The sequence below is a fragment of the Jaculus jaculus genome, chromosome 5 (assembly GCF_020740685.1).
Source record: "Jaculus jaculus isolate mJacJac1 chromosome 5, mJacJac1.mat.Y.cur, whole genome shotgun sequence".
NCBI classification, from domain to species: domain Eukaryota; kingdom Metazoa; phylum Chordata; class Mammalia; order Rodentia; family Dipodidae; genus Jaculus; species Jaculus jaculus.
In genome coordinates, this window is record NC_059106.1 from 186,963 (window position 1) to 210,520 (window position 23,558).

Below are 23,558 nucleotides of genomic sequence, written 5' to 3' on the forward strand. Positions count from 1 at the left end.
TTGGAAGAGATAAGCCAACTTACAAATGTTTTCTAGTGATAGCTTGCAATCTTTCTGGTTCCATAAAATGGTCTCCTTTAAGAAATATGTTTGTCTGGGGCTAGAGAGATGGCTTAGCAGTTAAGCACTTACCTGCAAAGCCTAAGGACCCTGGTTTGAGGCTTGATTCCCCAGGACCCACGTTAGCCAGATGCACAAGGGGGTGCACATGTCTGGAGTTTGTTTGCAGTGGCTGTAAGCCCTGGCACACCCATTCTCTCTCTCTCTATCTGCCTCTTTCTCTCCCTCTCTCTCTGTCACTCTCAAAGAAATAAAAATGAACAAAAAACAAACATTTAAAAGAAATATGTTTGTCTGTCCCCTACAGGTTTTCTGCTGATGAGTACTCTTTATTTATTGCTTCCCAGTTGAACCATTGGGGTGAAGGTATGATTCAAGATGAAACAGAGAAGTGAAGCTCCAACCAGGGCTGGTGAGGTATACAGTAACTATAACAGTTCCTTTCACACAACCGTGAGGGTAGTTGCACAAAAAGCCAAGGGTTGGGGGCTGGGGCAAATGCAAAGTTGTTAAAAACACTAGCTTGCCAACCTGCCAACCAGAGTTCGATTTCCCAGTACTCAGGTAAAGCAGGATGCAAAATGAGACATGTGTCTGCAATCACAACATGTTTCATGTTTGTAGCAATAGGAGGCATAGCCAGGAGAATCCAGCTAGACTGGCATATACAACAAAAACAATAAGAAACACTGTCTCAAAGAAGGAAAGAGAAGAAAATGCTCTTAAGTTGTACTCAGATCTCCACATGTACCCATGGCATGCATGTTTTCATCTCTCCTTCCTCACACTACATACATACACTTAAAAATAGAAATAAAATCTAAGGTCTATGTGCCCAATCCTTCTTTTCCCCATACTGTTCAGTTATTTACTTATCTATCAAAACAAAGCTGGACACAAAGCACATATAATTTGAAAAATATTTGTACATTTGTCTGCAGGTTCTGACAAAAAGCCGTTAATGTACTCAAAAAATGCTTATGGGATTAAACATCGATGAGCATCTTTGTAAGGAAAACACTGGTTGCAAGGGCTATGGAACAACTGTGTCAGTAAGCTGTGACATAATATCAACTCCTCAGTGACCTTTCTTACTCATGCTCTCCTATAGATACTTGTAATTCTGCCAATTTTCATTTCATTATAGCATTTAGAAATTGTAATTTTCATGTTTGTTTACTTACTTGCTTTATCTCTGTCTTGTTTGTGTCATACAACTTTTCACTCAAATACTGGTTTTATTAATTATAAGGCTTTGTTTGTTTAATATCTTATCTTTTCTATAGCAGATTATTCTCATCTCTTAGAAGGGTGACTTGTACTCAGAAGGCATCTAGTGAGTAAATATACAATTAGTTACTCACACTGCCACCTTTGACAGCCAAACAGGACATGATTAGATGCCAGGATAGTAGGCACAAACTTTTTAAACATTTGTCAGATAAACAATGGGATACATATACATTTTTATTGCTGGAGGGTTTGTCAGATATCAAGATCATGGGGAGTTTTAAAACTAATCTTATTGTTAGCACTTAAAAACATAAAGACGCCGGGCGTGGTGGCGCACACCTTTAATCCCAGCACTCAGGAGGCAGAGGTAGGAGGATTGCCATGAGTTCAAGGCCACCCTGAGATGACAGAGTTAATTTCAGGTCAGCCTGGACCAGAGTGAGACCCTACCTTGAAAAACCAAAAAAAAAAAAAAAAAAAGAAGAACATAAAGACATCTAAAGGTTAAGAAATGATTCTCAAGATTATCCTACCCATTCCTTAGGACAATAGCTTAAGGTGCTCCAAACTGTATCCACACTCAGAAGTCACTGAATATCATTTGAGTGTTTCTGATTGCTTTGCAGCACTGACTTTCTATTGATAGTCACTGTCCCTTCCTTAGCTCTTCTGTGTCTTCCTTCACAACATAACTTTTTCTTAGGAAAACATTGTTTGGTTTGTTGTCTTTATTTATTACTGTAAGGATATGAGAAAGTTAAGTTTTAAGCAGAGGCTATAATTAACTATGCTTCTCCAAGAGTGGGATTTGTGTTTTGGAGAGGACACTCAGAATGGAATTACAACCTACCATTAGCAGAAATGCTTGCGATTTAATTATTATTTAAAAATATTTTATTTATTTATTTATTTGAGAGAAAGGGAGGGAGAGAGAGAGAAATGCAGATAGAAGGGGAGAGAATAGGTGTGCCAGGGCCTCTAGTCACTGCAAACAAACTCCAGACACTTGTGCCACCTTGTACATCTAGCCTTGAATGGGTACTGGGGAATTGAAATCAGGTCCCTAGGCTTTGGAGGCAAATGTATTAACTTTCAAGCTGAGCCATCTTGCTATTTTAACAGTAAGCATATGACTTGGAGTTTTGTTTGTAAGAGTCATGTATTGGAATGACATGAATATTTCAATACCTTATTACCTCATTCCATGCAAAATTACTCCTTTCAGAAAACAAAACAAAACAAAAACAAACAAACATGTTTTCTGACTCCTTGTTTTATACACATTTTTGACTGAGAACTAAGAATTTACATATTTAAAGGAAAAAATAGGCAATGGGACTGGCTATTTTTAGGCTCAAGATCCAGGTTACAAGTTTATCTTTCCTTTAAGTACCCTCCTTATGGCCTAGACTCCCAGGGGTATCTGAACTTTTGGTGCTGAGACATGTTGCCATATTCAAATATGTTGGGCCACATTCATAGCTATCCTTGGATAAATCTGACCCATAAGTTTTATGCTGACATGCATAGGAAGCATATGGACAAAGGTAGATAACAACTTGTGTTTCCAGTAATCCATGTATGTATGCCATCATTCCTGTGTAATCAAAACAAGGTCATGGGCCTTTAAAAAAAAAAAAAAGATTACAATTGACTCAACCTATGCTTAAAAAAATTTCATAAGAACCAATAGTAGTCATGATGGAGAGGTGTTTCATGTGAGGCAGTACTGGTGGTGATGAGGATATGTTAAATGTAAGGAAAAGTGCCACTTTGGGAAGAAGCATAATCTAATCAGGAGTGTGCCTGGAATACTGTATGTTGGAGCAGACAAAGCTACCAGGACAGTAGAGTGTTGGAGATAGAAATAGCATAGACAAGCAGCTCCCACAAGTCCTTGGGAATTATGTGCACAGGACAGAATTTCATGATTTCTTTACATTTTCATGTTCCCCTTTACTAATGGGAGAGGAACACATCCCTACAATAACTCTTGATAAGACCACAATGCTTAAGGCTAAAGTGAAATCTCTGGGCAGAGAAGAACAAATTGCTGTGGTGATAGGCATCAAGAATTGAAGAAAAATTTATTTTCCATGAGTCTTCAGGTAATTAATCAATATGAATAGTTCCCTATTTATTTGTTTAATATCTGCATTCTGGTTAGATTGTAAGCAGAATGAGATTAGGGAAATTGTATTTTTATTCTGCACTGCATCCCCCAAATATAGAACTAAAAATATTCATTTTTATTTATTTACTGGGTAATAAATCGATCAGTGACCAGAAAGTCAATAAGAAAATACCTGATCAAACTTTCACTTTTAAAATATCGCTTAGTCTGTGACTAAGAACATAAAGACAGTGAAACAAAAAGATGCATGATAATTGTGAGCAATGAGTATTATTGAGTTTATAAAAGAATTAAAAAAATTATTAACATTTTCCATGATTATAAAAAAATATCCCATGGTAATTCCCTCCCTCCCCCCTGACACTTTCCCCTTTGAAATTCCATTCTCCATCATATTACCTCCCCATCTCAAGTTTTATAAAAGAATTTTTAAAAGATTCTAGGGAGTCTTGGAATCTTTTTTACTACTTGTAGAAAAGAAGGAGGTAGAAATTAACATAAACTAGTATTATGATATGTAACATCATGTTATTTCTTCATAAACCTCATGCCACATAATTCTAATCCCAAAAACTAAAGCCTGCATGTGGGTCACTCTTCCATAAAAATAATAAACTGATAATTTATAAATTCTGCTTTACAGTTTTAGTGGCTTCTGTCCTTGATCAGTTTCCCCTAGTACTTTAGGTGTATGTTTGCACATTATGATAGTAACATACAGTAAAGTCAAACTGCTGTCCTTCTACCCAGAGCAATGAAGACACTCACTTAAACAGCTAAACCTAGAACCTGGATTTACCCAACTCTAAAGTAGAGCCTCTTTGGAAACTAGTCTATGTCTCCCAGGCACAGGTGAGGAGCTGCATTAATCATTCAAACATGATCCCAGGGATAATAGTTTTAGTTCCTAAGGCTTTTTGCTTTCATTTGTGAAGAAACTGGCATATTATTATTGTTGTTGAAATCTGAGATTCCCAGGTTTCATTGTCAAGGAAGCTCTTTGCTAAATGTCTGTCTATTTTCCTTAGCTACAATTTCCTAATACATCTGGGATCTTTTTTTTAAATTTTTTTTTTGTTCATTTTTTATTTATTTATTTGAGAGCGACAGACACAGGAAGAAAGACAGATGGAGAGAAAGAGAGAATGGGCGCGCCAGGGCTTCCAGCCACTGCAAACGAACTCCAGACGCATGCACCCCCTTGTGCATCTGGCTAACGTGGGACCTGGGGAACTGAGCCTTGAACCGGGGTCCTTAGGCTTCACAGGCAAGCGCTTAACCGCTAAGCCATCTCTCCAGCCCAGATCTGGGATCTTATAGCTGGGAACACAGATGAGTCATTCTTCCATTCTAACTTCAGTCTAGTTCCTCATCAAATCCTAAATTGAGACAGAGAACAACCTCAGCAGAGTATTTGTGGATAGCTTAAAATGAGCTCACCCTCTGGTCGAGTCTTAAGACTACTTACAAATACCTTCACTTGGCATTCAGAACTAGGTCTTTGAATCCCATCCTTCTACCTGATTCTGAGAACTGCTAACTTCTGTTTCCCTTGTCACTCTATGTGATGTGTGCACTGGGATTCTACAATTTTGTGATGGTTTATCAAAGACTCACCCTTTCTTTCACAGTAAAACACTTGTTAAAACATGGCTAATCAGAAATTACACTTGCCTATTGCACAGTTGGGGACATGGTCTAAATATTGTCTAATAGAATACCTCATATATACCACTTCCATCCCACTTCTAAGAACCTCTACAGAACAAACTGATATCAATATCCAGAGAAACTTCATTAGATTAAAGGGGCAGAAACTCTGTCAATACGTGCCCTTAGTTGATTTATTAAAGCAGAAACTACCCCTCTCTGCATGTTCATAGAGTTAAGCCTCTAGTTAGTTAACTTAAATCACTGTGTCTTGGGGACTTACTTGACACAGTGGCAGGTTTAATTTATGTGATATATAATCTGTCTAAACCCGTTGGCCATCATGTTTTTCATTTAATGTATTTAGGATCTCCTGAATGAAGATTGGTCTACAATTTCAACAGCTCTTTTGCAGTTTGCCCTGCTACCTGGTTTGCTGAATCATTCTGGACTCAGATCTGACCAGCTCTCTCTTTCTTCTCCTTTGTTATTAGTAAAGATATGTTATACTGAAAGATGTTTGAAAATCAGAGCAAACAGGAAGACAAAATACCTCCTTGGCCACATGTCTGTGAACAGCCTGTCCAAGTTGTCCATCCTGAGATCTGACAGTTGACCACACAGTCCACCAGGCAGGGGATGCTCATTCTCTTGGGCTTCTCCAGATTATGCTGCAAAAAGTAGTAAGATACACCTTCACTATTAGGTCAAATCATTGTCATTTTATGAAGTAACCTTTGTTCTGTAAAAAATAACCTATCACCACATGGGAAAATGGATACATATTCTTTCTTATGAATTGGTAGTTAAGAAAATGACTGTTCTTACTTCACAAGTAAAATTTTTTGTCAGTCCAAATTTCTTATGCTAAACTCTAGCACTGACCTGTCCTTAGGGTGATGGCAAAGTAGGAGGTCACTGGGCATACAGATATGCCCAGATGCTTGGTCAATAGTGAAGCAAGGGGACATGTTAGCATAATATCCAGAGACCCAGTACGAAGATAAAAGTATATAGGAATATTAAATTGAGTAAGGAGGCTAGCATATTAAACAAAATAGGCATAAAAAAATAAAATCAATAGGAGTATCCCCCACACCAGTTACCAGGCAGCTCCTGTGGGCTGGTAGGGCCCTATGTACCTATGTGGTGTGAAGGTCCTGGTTCCCCGGTTTCTATGTGATGTGACTGTGTGTGGTAGGTAGAGCCATGCAATGTTGAGTAGGTCCCAGATCATGGTTCCCCAGAGGCTCATTCATGTGGGGTGGGTAGGACCCTGTGTGAATGCTGTATGAGTAGGCCACTGCTTCCAGTTCATGGGTGATCCACCTCTGTGAGACAAGTAGGGCACTACCAGGTCCTCACACAAGACATGTTGTAGCAAGCACACAAGCAGGGTTTTGCCTGCAATAATGCCCATTCCAAATGTGTGACCCAGGCAGGCCTCATAACCATGGTGACTGAGATTCAAACCCCCAAGTAGGATTCCTGCTATCCCTTTGCCTTGCCCTCCACCAGTGTCCACAGCCATGCCACCACTAAGGAAGGAAGCAAGTAAGAGAGAGACAACAGGACCTTCTCTGGATACTGAGTTGGTCAAGCATGCCAATGCCCCACCAGGAATTCCCAGTACAGTGAATACACAAGAAAGACCTGCTCAAGTTCAAGAGCACCCAGTCAAAACATTTTGAATATATCACCTTCCCACTTCTACCTTGCCCAAACCTGAAAAAGACAACCAATGCAAATTCCCCAAGAGATACTAATTTCTATAGTACTGGCAAAATAAAACAACTACCTCAAGATTGGCAAACACAAACACAAAACAAGCAATGCAAAACTCTAAGCCAAAATAACCCCATTTATGTCCTTAGTCCCATATGAAAGATTCCATTGCAAACCTAGAAGAAATTCCAGACTTAGAACTTAAAACTCAAACTCTTGAAAGTATATTCAAAAAACTTAAGGAGGCTGTGAACAAGATGATGGAACAATTATTTGAAAACGAGAAGGAAACAATTGACGAAAGATTTTAATGAAGAAAAAGTAAAACAAATTCAAGAATGAACTCAAAGCATGGCTGGAGGAAATGGAAACAAATCAGCCAAAAGAACTCAATACACATCTCAAAAAGTTGAAGACAATTTAAAAGAACTTAATAGAAGGATGAAGGAAATGGAGGAAGGCCCACAAAAATGATCTCAATAGACAGTGGAATAAATTCAATGAAGATATAATGAACCTGCAGGTAAGAACTCAAACACCTATCAAGCATAATCAAGAAATGAAATTGGAGCTGATTGGAGCTGGGTGTGGTGGTGCATGACTTTAGTCCCAGACTTGGGAGCCAGAGGGAGGAGAGGCACTATTAATTCCAGGCCACCCTGAGACTACAGAGTGAATTCCAGATCAGCCTGGGATAGAGTGAGACCCTTCCTCAAAAAGAAAAAAAAAAAAAAAGACATGGAAGTGGAATCCCACAGAGATGGTGATCTTAGAAAAAAATTAAAATAGACAATAACAAAGAAATATCTCTTTTTATTTATTTATTTTTTTATTTATTTATTTGAGAGTGACAGACACAGAGAGAAGGACAGATAGAGGAGAGAGAGAGAGAATGGGCGCGCCAAGGCTTCCAGCCTCTGCAAACGAACTCCAGACGCGTGCGCCCCCTTGTGCATCTGGCTAACGTGGGACCTGGGGAACCGAGCCTCGAACCGGGGTCCTTAGGCTTCACAGGCAAGCGTTTAATCGCTAAGCCATCTCTCCAGCCCGAAATATCTCTTTTTAAAGACTCCCAAGAAAGCCTTACCAGCAAAGTAGATCAGATGGAGGATAGACTCTCAGAACTTGAGGACAAGACAGTCCAAAAACAATATCAAATTGCAAAAACAAACAAACAAACAAAAAACAACCAACCATGTACATAGAGGGAAATGTGGGATACCTTACAGAGATCGAATATTGGGATCATTGGCATATAAGAAGGGTATATAGACCAAAGTTACAGAGAACATCTTCAACTAAAGTATTGAAGAAATTTTCCCTAACTTCTCAAAAGGCAAATTAAATGTAATAAAGTATTAAGGCACTGACAGTTGTTCAACAATATTCTATGCTGTAAGCCTATTTCATAATGTTACCAGTTTGGGAATCCAGCTTCAGTCTTTTTTTTAAAAATTATTTATTTATTTATTTGAGAGTGACAGACAGAGAGAGAAAGACAGATAGAGAGAGAGAGAGAGAGAATGGGCGCACCAGGGCTTCCAGCCTCTGCAAACGAACTCCAGACGCGTGCGCCCCCTTGTGCATCTGGCTAACGTGGGACCTGGGGAACCGAGCCTTGAACCGGGGTCCTTAGGCTTCACAGGCAAGTGCTTAACTGCTAAGCCATCTCTCCAGCCCCAGCTTCAGTCTTTTTTAGGGTAAGTGTAGCAATTACCTTCTACTTCTTGGGACAAAGTACTCCACCAAAAGAAGCTTGTAAAAAAAGTTATTTTGTCTTAAAGTTTTAAGAGGAAGTTTTCTCATGGAAAGGAAATAATGACAAGAACAGGAAGATGGTTCACATCTTGCCCCGTCAGCTATGAGGGAGCAGAAAGAATGAGTTTGTTAGCACTGTCTCCAGCAACATACCTCCCCCAGCAAGGCTCCACCTCCCAAAGGCTCTGACCTCCTGGGGGTCATGTATGAAGCTAATCATAATTTTGGACAACATTTTACATTGAAACCACCACACAGGGTATCCTGGTTGATGTCTGTATGTTGTGACAGTACTTAGTGCAGAAGCAGTGAGAAAGTTAATAAACAAACAACAACAACAAAACTGTTCCTATGGTACTTTTCCTTTCTATGTTGGAAAAGCAAAGCCAACATCTTTTAAATTAATTTAACTGTAGCTTTCTGCAATGTCTATGTGGGAGCAAGAAAGTCAGAATAATTTATTATCCTCTAATTTGAAATTGTGATAAGTAGTTTCTTATGTATATTAAGAAGAAATGTGCAACTGTACTACTAATTTAGCAATCATATGTTGAGAAAACTCTTGATAAGCATTAGGGTCCATCTTATATAAAGTAGATATGTGTCATATGTGACATATTGTGCCCAATACAAAGAACCACATTGCATTTATGCAATGAAAGATGTTGTGGGCAAATAACTACAGTGAAATCACACTTGGTGTCAGTCCTCCCCTTTCACCTTATTTGAGTCAAGGTCTCTCATTGCTGTTCACTGGTGAATTTGCCAGCCTAGCTGGCCTATGATATGCCAGGAAATTCTTCTGTCTCAGTCTCATCACAGGTACACTCGAATTATAGGAACACCCTAGAGTCTGGGTTTTACATGAGTTTAAGGAATCTGAACTTTGGTCCTCAAGCTTGCATAGAAAGCACTTTATTCTCTCTTCATCTCTGAACATATTTTAAATTGTTTATTCTTTAATTTTTATTTTGTGTATTTATGTGTTGGTGCATGTACATGTGCCATGGAATGTGTGTGGAGATCAGATGGAATGTGTGTGGAGATCAGACATGGGGGTGTCTCTGGGACAGATTCTTTCTTGTTTTCAAGTATATGTACAAGTCTAGTTGGTCTGCTAGCTTCCTGATTCTCTGGCTCCAACTCCCATTACTTTGTGTCAGGATTTACATGGGTGCTAAGAATAATGTAACTCCAGTCAGAAGGCTTGCAAGGAAACACTGTTAGCCACTGAGCCATCTCCCTAGACCCTGAATACATCTATTATTGGACTCATTTCCCCAGAATTTTCAGTAAGTCAAAACTAGTGATATAACTGTACTATACTAGCACTTCTTAAACCAGAGTATTTTATTGCTATAAAACATTGCAAACCTATATTAGGAGAAACAAATCTGTGGGTATGAGATACCAATACATATTACCTTCTCACAGTGGTCCATGCTGACTGGCTTGCCATCACTACGCACACAGCTCAGCAGACGGGTCCTCACACCTTGGCCACAGGACACATTTTCACTCAGTTGACATGTGCTCCACTCTACAGGCAGAGAACCAACAATACTGAGTTTCAAGCTATGGCCATGTGAACAAGTTATACCAAATCTCTGATTATTTGCATTGGTGGAGAAGTGGAGCCCACACATCATCTTAAAACCATTTCCACATGCCCTTGGAAAGCATTGAATAATCAATTGTTTTTGTAGAGTAAAGCAAATGTAAACTAAATAAATTGAGTTACTTTACTAAGTTTGCTTTTCAAAAATAAGACAACAAACTATTTTTTTTTTCCCCCAGAAATCTGTTTTTCTTCATTGGCTAGGGTATGAAAGACACTGACCAGGATAGTAAAGAAAAAAACTAGTTTGGAGCCAGCTATTTGCTAGGGACAATTGGGAGAGAAAATAACCTAAGAAGGGTGCCAGTTGCTGTGACCTGTTTGTATCCACTCACCACCCATTCATATGTTGAGATCTTAACACCCAAAATGATTGTATTAGAAGAAAAACTTTTGGATGGTTCTTGAATTATGAGGACTGAAAGTTTAAAAGTAGATCAGTGTTTTTGTTAGAGACTCTAGGGAGCTTGTCTAGTCTTTCAACAGGTGAACACATACAAAGGTTCCATCTCTGAGAATAGGGCCCTCATCAATACTATGATCCTAAATGTCCAAGTCTCCAGAACTGAGAGAGAGAAATTCCCATTGTTTATAAGTTACTCAGTCGGTGGAAACTTAGATTGTACTAAAATAATTGTCTTGATGTAATCTTGAAAATACTTTTAAAGAATAAATCTGATCATCTAAGCCATTTGGTACATTCAATGTAGTATAGCCAAAAAAGATATCACAGAAAAGTTGAAAAGACACACAGTAACTCTTCATTTTTCAAAGTATTTTGTCATTGAGGAAAATTTCATTGATTTAGATAGCCACATTTTAAAACATGTGATGGTGAATTGATAAATTTTCCTTTAATTAATTTAGTTATTAAAAAGAACTATTATTGGAGCTGAACATGGTGGTATACACCTTCAATCTCAGCACTCAGGAGGCAAAGGTATGAGGATAGCCTTGAGTTCAAGGACGGCCTGGGACAAGAGTAAGTTCCAGGTTAGCCTGGGCTAGACTGAGACCTTGCCTTGAACCAAACCACAAAACAAAACAACAACAACAAAAAACTATTATTGAGCTGTAGAGATGGATCAGCAGTTAAAGGTACTTATTTTCAAAGCCTGACAGCCTGGGCTCCATGCCCCAGTACCCACCCAAAGCCTGATGCACAAAGTGGTGCATGTATCTGGAGCTCTTTTCAGTGGTAAGAGGTCCTGGTGCACCCATATTTTCTCTTTCTCTCTCTCTCACTCTTTGCAAGTAGAAAAATAAATAAAAATATTTAATATAGCTATTATCATTGATGTGAGTAGAACCTAATACTTGACCATATTAAGGAAAACCTATTCAAAATTATTTCCCATATTTTAAATTGTCTGAGTTTAATAAGAAAAGTAAATTCATTCATGACAAATGGTCTTAGAATATATCTTTCCTATAAAGCAAATTTCATTATATTTTGAAAACTTGATTCAAAATCCAAAGATATAAAGAAAGGGAAAAATCATCATGTCATCTTCCACTCAGTAGACTAGATACCTCCATGGAGTTTATAAGATTTTCTATATGCGGAAACTCTGCAGTTGGACAGGACAAGAAATTTTTTTTTCAGCAAAGGAAAATACTTTGCCTGTGCAGACATATGGTGCTATGCTTCAAAGTACTGGGTCTAAAGTTTTGACTTAACACAACTCTAGTATCAACTTTTTGTATCTACTGCTTTTGGGAATGGTAAGAAGCAGAGAAATGTTGATAGCATTTCTACTGTTTTAGCCACTGAGCACCATGGCACTAAGGAAAGTGGAGTGGTTGTCTGATGTTGCTCTATCTACTCAGTGACTGATTAAACTTGCTCATCTTTTTGTTGCCTATAGGGAAAATATGTCATGAACAGAAATTTCTTGAAGACAAAAAAAGAAAACACAAATCTATGATAATATGACTATTTTTTTCTACCAATGATTGATCATTGTTTAGGTCTTGTTTTTGTTGTTTCAGTATATTTGAGGTTTAATTCAACATTATTCTGAAACTATGCTATCATTATTTTTAATATGTTGTTTATTTATTTATGGGAGATAGAAAGTGAGAAAGAGAGAAAGGTAAATATAGAGAGAAAATGGGCATGCCGAGGCTCCTAACCACTTTAAATGAACTCCAAACACATGTGCCACTTTGTGCAACTGCTTTACATAGGTACTGAGGTCCTTTGGCTTCACAGGCAAGTGCCTTAACCATTAAGCAATCTGTTGCAGTCATTTGTATTACTGGCAGAAAACACTCGACCAAGAGCAACTTGTGGGAAAAAGGGCTTATTTCGGCTTACAAACTCTAGGGGAAGTTCCATGATGGCAGGGGAAAAGGATGTGATGATCAGTGTGTGGACATCACCCTCTGGCCAACATTGGGTGGACAATAGCAAAAGGAGAGTGTGCCATACACTGGCAAGGGGAAGGTGGCTGTAACAACCATAATCCCGCCCTCAACAATACACAGCCTCCAGGAAGTTTTAATTCCCAAATTGCCATCAGCTGGGGAACTAACATTCAGAACACATAAGTTTATGGAGACACCTAAGTCAAACCACCACACCATCTCTCAAGCCTGCATACCATTATTTTTAAACTATTTTGTTCTTCAGAGATTGCTTAGGGTCTTTTTGCATTTGCATGTCAAAAATGGGTTTTCTATGAAGAGTCACTGGAATCAAGTCTTCAGTCTTGTGAATAACATACTCACATGTTCTCTCCTTTTCCCAAGAAGAAAAACACACACATCTTTTCATTGGTCAATGTTCATAGAAAACAGCAAAGACATGGGTTTTTACTATACCTGTCAGATTGTACTGGAACTGGAAGCAATTTTCATTAAGGAGACAGGGTCGCAACTGTGAATCTTCAGCACAAGTCCTTGAGCTCAGTGATGGTCGCAGCAGATGACGTGACCTTCTCTGCATTGTGTAAGGATCACATGACTATGAAAGCCAAAGAGCAGGCAGAGATAGGCTCATTGTTAGTTGATCAATTATACACAATTACAATATAGAGGTTTGTATAGATCATCTTCAAGGAAGAGACTATAGTTTCATCTGTGAAGCTGTAGCTATACCTGCAAGTATTACACAATTGTGTGATTTATGGTAACTTATCTTCTGTTTTTTTTTTTAATTCTACAATTCTTTGGTTGTCTGTGCTATCTTAAAGGATATATGGTATATTTGATATATAATTAAGTACATTGAAGCTATTGTCATCAATAAAACTTATTCTGTACTCTCAAATAGTTGGCTACAAAGATAGAGACAAATATATTTTCAAAGTTTGCATGAAAGAAAATAGGAAGGCATTGTCCCTGTGATGTCAGACACTATCAACAGAAATAATCACGCAGAAATTTTAAATAATACATTAAATTTTTTTCAAATGAATTTATTTAGTTAGTTAGTTAAGAGAGGAAGAGGCAGATACATAGAGAAAATGGTCACACCAGGGTCTCCTTGATTAAGTAGGCTTCATCCCAGGCATGTAGAGGTGGTTCAACATACAGAAATCTGTCAATGTAATACACCACATAAATAATCTTAAACACAAAAACCACATGATCATTTTGATAGATGGAGAAAAGGCTTTTGACAAAATACAACATAACTTCATGATCAAAACATTGGAAAGAATATGCATGGACAGTTTATATCTCAACATAATAAAGGCTACATAAAAAGCTCCTAAAGCCCAAGTATTAGTTAATGGAGAGAGATTGAAGGGATTCCCATTGAGATCAGGAACAAGACAGAGGTGTCCACACTTACCTCTGCTCTTCAACATAGCACTGGAAGTCCTAGCTCAAGTAATAAGATAGCAGAAAGAAACAAAAGGGATACAAATTGGAGAGGGAGAAGTTAAGTTAGATCTATTCACAGAAGACATGATTCTATACATAAGAGATCCAAGAACCTCCTTCATCAAACTCTTAACATTGATTAACTTCAGGATACAAAATCAGTGTGCAAAAAATCAGTAGCTTTTCTATGTGCAAAATACAAAGATACAGAGAAAGATATAAGCAAAATTGTCCCATTTTCAATAGCAACAAATAATAAAGTAACTTTGAATAACATTGACTGAGGATGTGAAAGAGCTATACATGAAACATTAAAAAAAAAAAACTCAAAAAAGAAATTGAAGAGAACTTGAGAAAATGGAAAGACCTCCCATGCTCCTGGGAATTCCTAGGCAGAATCAACACAGTGAAAATGGCAAACTTACCAAAGCCAATATACAGATTTAATGCAATACCAATAAAAATCACAGCATTGTTCTTCACAGAGATAGAAAAAGTGATCTCAAAATTCGTATGGAATGGCAGAAGGCCTCGGATATCCAGGCATATTCTCAGCAAAAGAAACACCTCTGGAGGCATCACCATACCTGATCTAAAGCTATATTACAAAGCCATAGTAATAAAAACAGCATTGTACTGGCATAAAAACAGGATTATAGACCAATGGAACAGAATCAAGGACCCAGACTTTGGGTCAATTAACTACAGCTACTTGGTATTTGATGAAGGCATTTTCAACAAATGGTGCTGGACAAACTGAATAACCATATTCAGGAAAATGAAACTCGATCCACACATCTCACCACACACAAAAATCAAGTCCAAAAGGATCAAAGACCTCAACATAAGACCAGAAACTCAGCTAATACTGGAAGAAAAAAATAGGAGGAACTTTCCATGGTATAGGAATGGGAAAACCTTCCTGAACAAAACCTCAGTAGCTCAGGAACTTAAACAATCAACCATTGGGATCTCATGAAGCTGAAAATTTTCTTCACAGACAAACATACAATAAGAAGAATGAATAGATTACCCACAGAATTGGAGAAAAATTTTGCTGGCTATACAACTGACAGAAGCCTAATTTCTAGAATCTACAAAGAAGTCAAAAAACCTAAACAATAAAAAGTCAAATAATCCACTCACAAAATGGGGCAATGAACTGGACAGGTAGTTCTCAGAGGAAGAAATACAAATGGTAAACACACCCTTAAGGAAATGTTTATCAGCCCTAATCATCAAGGAAATGTAAACTAAAGCAACTATGAGGTTCCACCTTATCCCAGTAAGGATAGCAAACATTAAAAAAAGAAAATCAAATGAATACAAATGCCGGAGAGGATATGGAGAAATAGGAATCTTCATTCACTGTTGGTGGGAAAGTAAGATGGTACAACCACAATGGAAAGCAATATGGAGATTCCTAAAAACATTGACTATAGAGTGACCAACAGACCCAGTTATTCCCTTACTGGGCATTTATCCTAAACACTTCATACCTCAGTTCAGAGAGATTTGCTCAACCATGTTTATAGCTGCTCAATTCATAATAGCTATGAGCTGGAATTAACCCAGATTTTCATCATTAGACAAATGGATAACCAAGATGTGGTAAATCTACATGATGGAATTCTACATAGCAGTAGGGGAAAAATGACACAATGAAATTTGAAGATAAATGGTAGATCTTGGAACAGATCATTCTCAGCGAACTCACTCAATCACAGAAAGATAATTGTCATATGGTCTCACTCATCTGTGGCTCCTAACCTAAATCTACTTGAGATGCTGACATACCTAATAAGCATATTGAGGATTGGACAATAAGGAGGGTGGGGAGGGAGGGAAGGGGAAGGGTAGAAGTGAGGGACACAAAATTGGACACAAACGGCAATGGTACCATAAAATTCTACATCCTAAAAGACAGACTAAATGGTTGAACCTTCATCAGGTCCTTAAAGAGAATACCTAAATCACAGGGCCATGGAGAGTGTATGATGAAGACTAACCTTAATCTTCTCCTATTTCTCCATTGATTTCTCTCTCTCTCCTGCTTCTCTCCAACTCTTTTATATTACCTATGTTTTTCTTCCTTCTTTTCCTTAGTGCTGACCTGTAACTCCCAGTACCAGCATGTGGCTATCATCCACAATGAGCTGTTGACCAGAGAGAACTTCAATGTTTCCCAAAAAAAGACAGATTTATGTCAGAGTACTTGATTGCCCACCAAAGGTTAGTGGTAAGACCCTCCTGCCAAAGACACCATAAACTGTTGGTATGGAACATGGAGTGAACCTTGCTGGAATCTGGAAGAGAGTCAGTTCCCAGACAGCTTGTCTAATGCCAGAAGGTGCTACATGAGTGACTGGGGGAAATGATCAACATCTGTCCAAGAAACTCATGGTCTAAGCTACTTAGTAGCAAACAACCTAACATGATGCTCACACAGCCATGGTGGGTAACCAACTACTCTTGATTTGGCTAACTGATCTGCATCTGCTCAATGTAATGGAACCCATAGCTGGAACTGGAAAACAAGTCAGAACCATACCCAAAAAATGAGCTTGCTCTTCATTATCAAGCTCCCACCAATCTTGGGCTAGAAGAGGACCTACACCTATTAAATTCTCTCTAAAGTAACAATGATTATCCCATTTATCTGGTGCTGACTTCACTCTATGTTGGAGAATTTGCCTGTCTTTTTCAGATGGACACAGATATTGAGGAGAGAATCAGCCAATTGTACCTCAACAGTGCCCCAACTGAAACCAAGAGTAACTGGGGAAGTGAGCAAGAGTTCTGCTTTCTTGGTAAACCTGGTACCAGCACAAGGATGAAGGAGACAGACACAGAGAACACTCAACTCCTCCCAAACCAGGTATCCAGAGACACAGAGGCTGCCAAGACCTCATCACTGAATTATACCTAAAGTTAACCCAACATGGCTCAGGGAAATTTGCAGAAGAGGGGGCAGAAAGATTGTTAGAGCCACATGTTAAGTCATTCTTACCCATAACAGGTGGCTAACCCCACAATGCACAACCCATATTCCCCACTGAGGAGGGTCCCTGTGTAGGCGGAAAGACAGGGAGGAGGCTAATGATGGTACCAACATGACTGTATACACACTGTGTACATACCTAATATAAATAAATAAATAAATAAACAAATAAATAAAGGAAGAGGCAGATATATTGAGGGAATGGTCACAATAGGGCCTTCAGTCATTGCAAAAGAACCCCACATGAATGTGCCATCTTCTGAATCTGGCTCATGTGGCTCTTGGAAACCAAACCTGTGTCATTAGGCTTTGCAGGCATGTACCACCTTAACAACTAAGCCAGCTCTCCAGGCCAAGGCAATCATTTATAAAACACTAGAGTAAATGAGCATAAGAATGAAATTATAAAATAAACAATGAACAAAGCATGAACTACTTATATGCTGCTTCCCTTTCACAAAATATATGCATAAATGCAAACTCCAGAGATTTCCTAAAGATAGTACATTTATATGGATACACATATTCTCTTAGCCTCATTCCATGTAATGTTCTTGATCCAGATAGTTCTACCTGCCTCCCCTCTCATGAAACTAGTCTTCCCAGCTCCCCCTACTGGAACAGATCCTTTTTTTTAACTTTTTTTTTAAAATTTTTATTAACATTTTCCATGATTAAAAATATATCCCATGGTAATTCCCTCCCACCCCACCCCCACACTTTCCCATTTGAAATTCCATTCTCCATCATATTACCTCCCCATTACAATCATTGTAATTACATATATACAATATCAACCTATTAAGTATCCTCCTCCCTTCCTTTCTCTACCCTTTATGTCTCCTTTTTAACTTACTGGCCTCTGCTACTAAGTATTTTAATTTTCACGCAGAAGCCCAATCATCTGTAGCTAGGATCCACATATGAGAGAGAACATGTGGTGCTTGGCTTTCTGGGCCTGGGTTACCTGACTTAGTATAATATTTTCCAGGTCCATCCATTTTTCTGCAAATTCCATAACTTCATTTTTCTTTACCGCTGAGTAGAACTCAGGTTCCTAAAACAGCTAGAGATTGATCTACCATATGACCCAGCTATAGCACTCCTAGGCATATATCCAAAGGACTCATCTCATTTCCTTAGAAGTACATGCTCAACCATGTTTATTGCTGCTCAATTTATAATAGCTGGGAAATGGAACCAGCCTAGATGTCCCTCAACAGATGAGTGGGTAATGAAGATGTGGCACATGGAACAGATCTTTTTAAACTGTGCTTACAACACTACCATTAACCTTCCTCAAAACACTAATCATGGCTTTCTCTTTCACTGCCTTACTTCTTTTTTTAAAAAAAATATTTTATTTCTTTATTTATTTGAGAGAAAGAGAGAGACAGAGGAAGAGGCAGACAGAAAAAGAGAATGGGTGCACCAGGGCCTCCAGCCACTGCAAACGAACTCCAGATGCATGCACCCCCTTGTGCATCTGGCTTATGTGGGTCCTGGGGAATCGAACTGGGGTCCTTAGGCTTCACAGGCAAATGCCTTAACTGCTAAGCTATTTCTCACTGTCTTACTTCTAATGGCACTAAATTATTCTCTTCATTCATTTATTTCATTTATTTGCAAGCAGAGAAGAGGGTAGAAAGAGAGTATGGGTGCTCCAAGGCCTTCTGTCACTGAAACAGAATTATAGATGCAGACCCCACTTTGTACGTCTTACTTTATGTAGGTACTGGGAAATAAAACCTGGGCTACCAGGCTTTGCAAGAAAGCACTTTGAACCATTGAGCAATCTCTGCAACCCTACTTCTCTTCACTTTTGAGCAAAGTTCTCTATGCATGCTTAGGGATTTGTCTGTGGAGTTGATTGTATAGTCTATAAATAAATCTATAAAATGAAAATTAATATAAATCTGTAAAACACACAAATACCTACAGACATATGTTGTGCTTGTATTTTCATTCTTCATTTCTTTACTACCCTGTTCTTTCCTTTTATAAAGTAGTCTTTAGAGCATAATGAATCATGGCTTCTACTTCTCTTTTCAGACCCTAAAATATTGGTATAAATTATATTTAGCAATGTTTCAATAAATGTCATGAAATGTGTTCACAGCATGAAATTCTAAAACCTGAAAATCCAGATGTCAAGTGTCAGAAGAATACAAATGTTTGAATTATTATTACAAAATTATCAGGTCTACTTTTAACATATATTTTTTATTATTGTTGTTGTTTTTTTGAGGTAGGGTCTCACTCTAGTCCAGGCTGACCTGGAATTCACTATGTAGTCTCAGGATGGCCTCGAACTCTCGGTGATCCTCCTATCTCTGTCTCCCGAGTGCTGGGATTAAAGGTGTTATTTTATTATTTTACCTTCTTGGGTATGGTATTTTGAAAATGACTGTATGTCCCCATAGTCTGAGGTGTTTTTGATTAATCTTGCAACTTGAGTCTCCAGCAGTTAAAGCCATGATGGAGGTAGTGTCACTGAGGAGGGGAATGGATATTGTAGTCTAGCCCTAACGTATGTTCAGAGCAGCTTTTTTTTTTTTTATTAGTTTTCTATTCAGCAAATACAGACAGTTTGGTACCATTATTAGGCTCATCCATGACCTACCCCCTCCCCAATGGCCCCTCCTTGCTGATGTATATGGGTCGTGCATTGTGGAGTTACCCCACAGTTATTGGTATAATAAATGTCTCTGCATATCATGACCCAACATGTGGCTCTGACATTCTTTCCGACCCCTCTTCCACAAAATTTCCCTGAGCTATGTTGGGTTCATTTTTGGTCTGCCTCAGTGATGAGGTGTTGGGAGCCTCTGAGACTCTGGCTCTCTGATTTGGTAGGAGTTAAATTTTCTCTGTGTTGGTCTCCTTCCCCCTTGTGCTGGTATCTGGTTCATAAGGAAAACAGCACCCTTGCTTGTTTTGCCAATTTTCATTAGTTTCAGTCGGGGCCTTTTTGAGGTATGATGGGGTGGCTCTCTCCTTAGGATCTGCATCTATCTGAAAAAGAGAAGCAGAATCTCCAATGGAGAGTGAGTTAGCACCAGGACAAATGAGATAACAGTTACTTTTTTAGTGGAGAGTTTAATAGGTGTAGGCCCTCTTGTAGCCCATGATTGATGGTAGCTTGATATTGGAGAGTGGGCTTATGTTTGGATATGGTTCTGACTTGTTTCCCAGCTCCAGCTATGGGTCCTGCACCACTGAGGGGATCAGTTAACCAAATCAAGAGCAGTTGGTTCCCCACCATGTCTGTGTGCCACTATCACACTTGTGTGGGCATCACAACAAGTTATTTGTTGCTAAGTAGGTTAGTCCATGAGTTGCTTGGACAGATATTGGTCATTTCCCCCAGTCACCAAAGTAGCACCTTCTGGCACTAGACACACTGACTATCTGGGGACTGACTCTCTCCTGGCCTCCAGCCATGCTGTTCCATTTTACATGTCAGCTACATATGGAGTCTTCAGCAATAGGGTCTTACCACTGAACTTTGGTGGGTCATCAAGCACTCTGATAGAAATCTGTCATTCTTTTAGGAAAACTTGTAGGTTTCTCTGATCAAAAGCTCATTGTGAATGATAGCCCCATGCTGGTACTGGGAGTTACAGGTCAGTGCCCACTAAGAAAATGAGGAAAAAGATAACTAATATACACGAGTTAGAAAGGAGAGAGAGACAGAGAGAGAGAGAGAGAGAGAGAGAGAGAGAGAGAGAGAGAGAGAGAGGAGGGAGGGAGAGAAGATGTAGAAGATTTAGGTTAGACTTGATCCTACCCTCTCCAGTGTCTTGTGGTTCAGGTGTTTCCTGTAAGGGACTGGTGAAGGTTCAGCCATTTGGTCTGCCTTTTAGGAAGTAGAATTTTGTGGTACCATTGCTGTTTGGGTCTAGATTAGTGTTTCCCACCCCTTTGATGCCCTTCTCTCCCTCCCCATCCATCCTAGTGTCTAGTCCATGAGATGCTTGCTGGGTATGTAAGGTATCTTGGGCATATTAAGGTTCGGTGCTGTAGATGAGTGAGACTATGTGGCAATTTTTTTTCTGTGATTGGGTAAGTTCACTGAGAATGATCTATTCTAGGCTCACCATTTTTCCTCAAATTTCTTTGTGTCATTTTTTTCTTACTGCTGTATAGAATTCCATTGTATAGACATACCACATCTTAGTTATCCATTCTTCTAGTGATAGACATCTGGATTGATTCCAGCTCTTAGCTATTACAAATTGTGCCACTACAAACATGGTTGAGCAAAACTCTCTGGTCTGTGGTTTGAAGGTTTTAGGGTAGATGCCCAGTAAGGGAATAACTGGGTCTGTTGGTATCTCTATAGTTAGCTTTTTCAGGAGTCTCCATATTGCTTTCCAAAGTGGTTGTACCATCCTACATTCCCACCAACAGTGTATGTGTGTTCCTACTTCTCCACATCCTTGCCAGCATTTAAAAAATAATAAAAAAAAAATGTTCAGAGCAGTTTTGAGCTCTGGCTATTTGTATTTTGATGGCTGTTGGTAGTCTCTCTGCTCTGCAACTATGGGAGTAAGTCAGTGCCTTCTACCATTGATGGTGTTTCCCCTGGATTCTCTAAGCCCAAAATAAATCTTTCATCCCATAAACTGCTTCTGGTAGTTTGTCCCAGCAACATCAGGTATTGCTGAAAGAACTGAACAGGTATACTGACTCTTGTCTGAGTCAAAGTGATAATGTTGAATTACACTGTAATATGGAAGGGAAATTTTCTCCTAAATACAAGTTTGAACAATTTATACACATTTTGCTAATCATGTGCTAACTATGTAATTTCACCCTTAACTAATTTTTCAATATCTTAAAATTTGCCTTCAATTGTATTAGATTGTCTTCAGATTATCAAGAAGGAGAAAACCATCATTCCTAATTAAATGGACCCAAATGCAATATTAAATGCTTACCATTATTAACACCTCAGAATCATACCTATGAACAGAAATATTTTGACTCCTGAAGAGGGACAATAACTTAAATGATTTTTTCAATAAAAGAATATGATGGAACCTTAGCAGACACTTCAGTTTAGTTTTTTACTGCACTTATATCTTATGAAGTAATCTTTCTTTCTCTGAAACAAGTGAGTGCATATAAATACACATAGTTATTTAGTCTAAGTCATCAAATGAAAGAGGAAATAAACCAGACATCAAGAATCAAATTATATCCACAATGCTTAGGTGCAGAAGTGTTTATGATTTTTAAATTTTTTGAATATTTGCACAGAATTTACAAGTGGTCATATTTAAGCTGAAAATTTAATGTTTGAAATGCTCTGAAATCTAAAACCTCTCATAGGTTATTCTGCATAATCCAGTTGTGTACTGTTCACTTTATTACACTTAAGCCTATATGAGGTAGGTGGATAGTGATAGGGGTATAATTTGATGGTATTTTAGAATATCCTCCCTCAGATCTCATAGTGTGCATATTTGCATAACATGGCTTGATAATATCCTGTAGGGCCCAAACCAGATATCCTATCTAAAAATTATAGAAACTGAACACTACAACTAACTCACTAACTCTTAATTCATATAAATGGGAGTATGTGAAGAGAGAATTGTGGGTAAGTGAAATTCATGAATATGATATAGATTCATTTTAGGAATGTTCTCACAGTCTACATGATGAAATTGTCTTTGTATTGTTAACAAGTTATAGAAAGATTACTGTTTCCTCTTCTTTTTTAGTTATTTATCAAAGTTCAGTGTTAGTGTTTCTTATTTCTCTCAGTAGCTATTAAAAATATTTAATAAGTTGGTCAGAAATGTTGGGACACCTTCAAATGATAAAGAGTAATCTTATGTCATGATAGTTTCTTCACTGGGTCCAAACTCAAAACACACAAACCATAATCTCTTTTTAAAAATATATATATTTATTTATTTGCAAGTACAGAGAGATAGAAGAGAGACATACAGAGAGAATGGGCATGCCAGGGCCTCCAGCTGCTGTACACAAACTCCAAATGTATGTGCTACTTTGTACATATGGCTTTACATGGGTACTGGGGAATCAACCCAGGTTATTAGGATTTACAAGAAAATGCCTTAATTGCTGAGCCATCTCTCTAGTCGCAAGAGCTCCTTCTTAACATTATGTGTGTATAAAGACATGTTTTCAATTTCCTAAATACAAAAGTAGGAAAATGTTGTGTGGACAACTAACTTAATGTCAACTTTGGCATAATTTCCTCACAAATGTCAAGCTTGTACAGCTGAATAATATTGATAAGGATTTGATCACTTAAGAACTAGTTCTTCTCAAGAACATAAATGCTTTAGTGAAAGGTTTTCTAGCTCATTACCTCTGTAATCTAGGATTTACCTTAAAGTCTAATCTTTCCTTAGGATGTTGTATCTTCATATCTTTTATTACCCCTCAGCATCCAGGCCAAATTCTTGTTTTAATCTAAAAATCAAATTGGTGTCTGGCAGTGTTTATCAGAGTACATGTAAATAACAAGAATTTGTTTGTAGGATGATTTGTGTCTTCTTGGGCAA

The 23,558-nt window shown here is 38.3% G+C and overlaps 1 protein-coding gene across 6 annotated transcripts in view; it reads right to left on the minus strand.

Moving 5' to 3' along the window:
* Positions 1–23,558, minus strand: part of Thsd7b (thrombospondin type 1 domain containing 7B) — a 797,324-nt gene that overhangs the window by 39,912 nt on the left and 733,854 nt on the right. For all 6 annotated transcript variants that reach the window (XM_045150956.1, XM_045150957.1, XM_045150953.1 and 3 more), the window contains 3 exons: positions 13,005–13,146; positions 9,985–10,100; positions 5,631–5,748 (listed from right to left, as the gene is read on the minus strand). In XM_045150956.1, the coding sequence (XP_045006891.1) occupies positions 5,631–5,748; positions 9,985–10,100; positions 13,005–13,146 (376 nt within the window). The remainder of the gene's footprint in view (positions 1–5,630; positions 5,749–9,984; positions 10,101–13,004; positions 13,147–23,558) is intronic.